At 47.4% G+C, this 5,890-nt stretch overlaps 2 protein-coding genes across 2 annotated transcripts; one reads left to right on the forward strand and one right to left on the reverse strand.

The window, feature by feature from the left end:
- Positions 1-211: 211 nt before the first annotated feature.
- plin2 (perilipin 2) lies at positions 212-3,279 on the forward strand. Its single transcript, XM_026312478.1, has 7 exons — positions 212-358; positions 524-719; positions 899-981; positions 1,177-1,441; positions 2,023-2,201; positions 2,286-2,402; positions 2,536-3,279. The coding sequence occupies exons 1-7, from the start codon at positions 329-331 to the stop codon at positions 2,974-2,976; spliced, it is 1,311 nt and encodes a 436-aa protein (XP_026168263.1). The 5' UTR covers positions 212-328; the 3' UTR covers positions 2,977-3,279.
- A 341-nt stretch (positions 3,280-3,620) lies between these two features.
- On the reverse strand, positions 3,621-5,554 carry cdca9 (cell division cycle associated 9). Its single transcript, XM_026298486.1, has 10 exons — positions 5,285-5,554; positions 5,071-5,202; positions 4,939-4,979; positions 4,793-4,844; positions 4,621-4,688; positions 4,300-4,361; positions 4,133-4,216; positions 3,966-4,047; positions 3,783-3,869; positions 3,621-3,700 (listed from the first exon to the last, which is right to left on the reverse strand). Exons 1-10 carry the CDS (start codon positions 5,394-5,396, stop codon positions 3,656-3,658), a joined length of 765 nt encoding a protein of 254 aa, XP_026154271.1. The 5' UTR covers positions 5,397-5,554; the 3' UTR covers positions 3,621-3,655.
- Between the last annotated feature and the right edge of the window lie 336 nt (positions 5,555-5,890).

The following is a 5,890-nucleotide window of genomic DNA, read 5'->3' on the forward strand; positions in this document are numbered from 1 at the left end:
CCAGACAGCCCGTAGACATGAGGGCAAATCATCTCATGAGCAGAATGAAGTCACTGGCTTATGAAATGTTTAACGTGTCATGGTTTGCTCATGTGATTTCACAGGAATTCCCCAACTAAACTTTTCCTCCTTTTACCTTTGCCCTAGAAACACTTGTCGCCAAATCTCGCGATAATTGCAGAATATAAATAAAGCCGCAGTCGTCTCTAACGCTTCAATCAGCTCGACGAGAAGTGAGGAAGAGTCTTTATTAGGAACTTTTAGTCCTGTTTGGTTTTGGTCTTTTTTGGTCTTTTTTGGTCTTTTTCCTCTTTAGGTTTTCGCAGCAATGGCAGCAGCGGAAGTTATTCCAAACCAGGTGAGTTTGTTACAAAGTCTCCGACACACATCGAGTTACATTTCTTTACACTTCCTTTGTCCAACAGGCAGAAACACTTCGCTTATCGGTGAAATACTAAAAGGAAACGTCCTAATATTAATAATGAAATGAGTTTTGAGCTTAAACTCTGCTGTTTGTTCTCAGAGTGTGGTGGAGAGGGTGACCAGCCTTCCCCTGGTCAGCTCCACCTACGGCCTGGTGTCCAGCATGTACCTCAACACCAAGGACACCCACCCTTACATCAAGACCGTGTGTGAGGCTGCGGAGCAAGGGGTCCGCACCATCACCTCCGTGGCCCTCACCACCGCCTCACCCATCATGGACAAGCTGGAGCCCCAGAGTAAGATCCCATCTGTGCTCTCAGTCCATGTGTAGGTAGTTTCTAGTGCAGTACTGACCAGCTGAGTCAGCGTGAAACAGGAAGCTCAGGTCTGCCTCTTAATCATCATGATCTCTCACCCAGTTGTTGTTACGTCATAACCCGCCTAGTCACTTCTGGTCGTCTTGTCTTGTCTCCAGTTGCTGTGGCCAACGACCTGGCCTGTAAGGGTTTGGACAGGATTGAGAGAACTTTGCCAATTCTTCACCACCCTCCTCAGCAGGTAAGCACTGAAGCCATGGACAAGCCGAGTTGCACAATGTCCCAGCTCACAGTTTATGTTGGCTACTTCCTGAGGGCTCAGCCTTGACCCCTGTCCCGTCTTTCTCAACGCCCGTCTCCTCACTGGCTCACTCGGGCCTTGTTGCAATCAGTGAGGACATCGAAATGTATTTACCCATGTTTCCACACCACCCAGATCGTGTCCAGTGCCAAGGATGTGGTAAACTCGGCCAGAGATGCCGTGACGGGCACGGTGTCGGACACTCTGACCAGCGTGGTGGAAAAAACCAGGGGTGCGGTGCAGGGCGGGGTGGAGAAGACCAGGGCTGTGGTGAGCGGGAGCGTCAGCACGGTGCTGGAGAGCCGAGTGGGCCGGCTGGTCAGCAGCGGCGTGGACACGGCCCTCAGCACGTCTGAGAGCCTGGTGGAGCAGTACCTGCCTCTGACGGAGGATGAGCTGGGTGAGAGACGTCAGAAATAACACGGGTCTGCTCCCAGTTTAGTCCCAACCAGACAAACTGGAGCTGATTTGTAAAGAAATCTGAAGTTAATAGAAAATCTAGAAAATCCTGCAGCTGCCACAAACTGTGTATATCACATCTTTATAAACATGTTTAAAAAAAAAAACAGATTTATTCCTGATGTCTGAGTAAATACAGAAACAAACTAAGAGGCTCATGAGATTAAGCTTGTTTTCCTGTGACGAGCTGTATCATGGGTCAGTTATTTAGAGGCAGCTGGAGTTTGTAAACTATGGATTTGGTCCAGTTTCCAAGGAAAACAGGCCTGATGCTGTTCTGAGAATGTGGATTTGCATAAGGGCTCTGTTTTTGCTCCATCGATAAAGGAGTAGTTGTTTAAGAGCGGACTGTGGCCTTCACACACAGACTTCAGGCCTTTCTACCAAACGGTCCCAAACAGTCCTGTACTCTGTGCTCAGGATTTATTATCACGAATCATCCTGCTACTGTAACGTGCAAAACATCAACACTACAGCATTGTCGTCATTTTTGACGGGACTCGTTTCACTCTCTCATGACAGAACTCGAGGCCAAACCCGTCAGAGGCTTTGACAGGAAGGAGCCGAGCTACTATGTGCGTCTGGGCTCCCTCTCCACCAAGCTGAGGAAGCGGGCGTACACCAGGGCTGTGGCCAAAATCCGAGATGGCAAACAGCGCAGCGTGGAGTTCATTTCTGAGCTCAACACCACCGTGGACCTGGTGGGTCTGCTTGTCCTCAGTGATAAACAGGAAAAGTCCCGTCACCGCTCATGGACAGCTATAAATAATTGTTTGTTTTTCCAGATTGAATATGGCAGGAAGAATATTGACGGGACAAACCAGATGCTAAACAACAAGCTGAACTCTTTGGTGGCGTGGAAGTCCAATGGTCCAAACCAGGAAGACGGTCACAAGGCAGAGGTAAGGAGGTGTGGGACAGACTGGCTGCACCAACACACCAGTCCAGTTTGTTTCTTGTGTAATATGTGTTTTAAAGGTTTTGGACATAAACATCATCGCAGCTTATTTAAATCTGTCCGACCCCTCCACTCAGGTCATTGAGTCTCGCACGCTGACTCTGGCACGGACCCTGACCCAGCAGCTTCAGACCACCTGCCTGGTCCTGGTCTCCAGCCTGCAGGGCCTTCCCAGCAACATCCAGCAGGAGGCGCTGTCCCTCAGCCGCTCTGCCACACAGGTCTACACTAACTTCAGCAAGGCCAAGGTGCTGGGAGACCTGTCGGACAACGTGCTGACCAGCAGCAGAGTCCAGCTGGGCAAGATGAAGGACTCCCTTGACAACGTCATGGACTACCTGGTGAACAACACGCCGCTCAACTGGCTGGTGGGGCCCTTCTATCCTCGCATGGCTCCTGAGCTCAGTCACACACCAGGTTCTCCTGCCAAACCAGAACTCGCCCCATCCACACAGCCACAGAGGGAGGAGCCCATGGAGGTGGAGATGGAGTCACTGCAGTCCCAGCAGCAGCAATGATCCCACACTGCTTCATGTTCTGTGACAAAACCCATGACTGGGTCATGATCACATTAGGATATAAAGCAGTGATCGTACTTCCATGTTCTGCCATTTTGTACTTCTTCAAAATGCAGTTTTTGCTGTAATCATGTCTCTTGTTGGTTCTTGATACAGTTTTATAGTCAAACATTCATTAATTCATCTGTTAGTTTGTGCTGCTTTTTACAGAAACAAGTATTTGTAGTTACTGGCTCTTTTCCCCTCTAGTTAAAGTGGTGACCAATATTACCTGTTGTATTAAATAAAATAATCTGAACTCAATTCACATTTGTCATGTTCAAATCATGTAACGTGACCCCACCGTCCTCCACAGATGGACCAGACTCCAGTCCCAGTAACAGCTGACTTGGATTCACTGCTGGACTGACTTTAGTTTGAGCCTGGTGTTCCTAATAAACTGACAACTCATTAATCTAACTGCAGCGCTGAAACAAGTAGAACGCAGATTCCCTTCCTGTGAAATCAAGATTTTTAAACTACTGGTCAGATGCCGATTTAGTGTTTTACCGCACACAAGTTATTTTATACAGTCAGTAGAGGATAACACATTTAAGCTTTATTACATTTTTTAAAACAAGCAAAGCAAATATCACAAACAGGTTTAAAAAAAAAAAAACAAAACGAGTGGAGAAAATCCTCATTGCTTGCTGCGACTTTTCCTGGACAGATATTCCATCAGCCTCTGAAAGTCCAACGACCAAAAACACATTTAAGCTCTTTCCCGGTCAAGAAGCAACTGAAACAAACAAACGAGCACCGATTACCGTGAGCTTCTGAATCTGACACCATGCCACATCATCCAGCAGGTCCAGGTTAATGTCGTGCTTCGTCTCATCAGAGAAACTGACTGTCTGTAAGGAAGAAACACAAACACACACTCAGGATATCAGCAGTAAATAGAGACAGGTGTGTATTGTGGGGGAACTGTGGAAACACAGGAAGCGTACCTGTCCCTGTGCTGTGGTCACAGTGATGTGTGCAGCAGAGCCCACCATCGAACAGTTCAGGTCACCAGTTGAGACCACAGACCTGGAAATGTAGAAATATCACACGTAGAGATGAAAACCCCTTTCTATGCTCTGTGTGAGGTCTATGTTCCAGCCCCCCGACAGACCTGAGTTTAGGTTTGGGCGTCCGCGTCTGGTCGCTGGTCTTGTTCACTCGGCTTTGTGTTCTTTTGACAATGACCGAGGTGCCCCTGTGGAAACCAACAGCCTGCGTCAACCTTCGCCAGCTAAAGGCACCAAACACTGCTCAACTTCACGCTGCGTCTCCTCTTACCCCAGGTCTCCAGCGCTGTTACTGCCAGCTAGTGTTCTGGTCTTTTTTGTCCCGTTTCCCCCCTTGCAACAAAGAAAACAAGTTAACGGTGATGCAGCAACCACACGGCACCTTCAAAACCAGGTCTGGACAGAATGGTAGAAGCAACACTGGCTTTGATTTCTGCATCTTTTTAAATAATGAGCTTTAAAATCCAGGGTTTTAAATCTTCCCAGGAACATTAATGCAACTGAAACATGCATTTCTCAACACCTTTCTGCAGCCAAAGTCTTATGTCACTCAAAGCAGAAGCTAAGGGCTGTCCTCCCCTTGAGGTGGTACCTTTGAGGTCTTGGATGGGGCCTTCTGGACTCGGGCAGACTGATCTGGTGTGGAATCGGTTGATTTTACTGCAAAAATAAAAGAGCAGACAATGAAAACAACTGAACTGTATTTAATCTGTGCACTTTATGGTCTAAATGACTAAATATCAGGGTTTTCAAACTTCACCCACTTCTTTTACTGGGGACCCTCTTGAGAGGCTGGTGCATCTCAGGACACTCATTCTGCAGAAAGAAACAATTGGACCTGCTGTTATAAAAGCAACAATTATAATGATGATGATTTTAAGCATAATAATAATAAACACTTCCGACTCACCCTTAGTGCAATGGACACGTCACTCGCTGAGGTCGCCTCCTCTGGGGAGCAGATGGGGGGAAAGGTGCGTCAGGGCGCACAGATGACACCCAACCACAGTAAAGTCACTGCACCAATAAGAACTGGACTCACCGCTAATCACGTCCCCGATACGCGCGTTTAGAAGAGACGGGGGCAGCTTCATCAGCTCCACCTTAAACACTTTGTCAACTGTGGCCAACATGTTCTCCGTCGTGCCCTCCAGCTCCGTCATGCGCAGTTGTGCTGGAAGGGAAAACGAATGAGCCTTTTAGGAAAAAGGTGGACACCGCTGCATTTTGTCAAACCTCGGCCCGAACCACCGAACCTTCTTTCTCAAACTGCTGGATGAACAGAGAGAAGTTTTTGCGGCGCAGCTCTCGGCTCAGCTCCGATTTATCCAGGACGGTCCCCGCGTTTCTGGCGCGTCTCAGCGACATCTTGTCTCCAGAGGATCTCCGAACTCAGCTCACCTGCACCACACATCCGGGTTCCTTAAAAACCCGCACCTGAGGGCGCACCGATAATTAAGATATCCATGCGCTCACGAGGTTCCTCAAAGACTATGTTACCTGGCGGAAGGATACGGTTAAATCAACGTGAGAAGAGGTCCCACAGGATCATAAAAGCATGCAGCCGTTTTTGGAGTTCACTGCTTAAGAAGAATAAATGTTTGTCTATCGTTTCAGTAAAATAAATGTGTTACAAATCCAAAATGTCACGTGACTCTTTATTCAAATAAACCAGGTAATATTTAGCCAAACGATTTGCAATTATAAAAAAAATGTTCATTTCTGTTGAATTTCCATTTTCCAGATAAAATAAAGTCCTTTTTAAATAAAGACACCACAAAGCTGGAGGAGGTGACCCTGTGAAGGGTTTAGTACATTTAGTAAAAAACAGGGACATGATCAGAGACTCAATCACAGACACG

This window comes from Mastacembelus armatus, chromosome 18 (assembly GCF_900324485.2).
Source record: "Mastacembelus armatus chromosome 18, fMasArm1.2, whole genome shotgun sequence".
In the NCBI taxonomy this organism is placed as follows: Eukaryota; Metazoa; Chordata; class Actinopteri; order Synbranchiformes; family Mastacembelidae; genus Mastacembelus; species Mastacembelus armatus.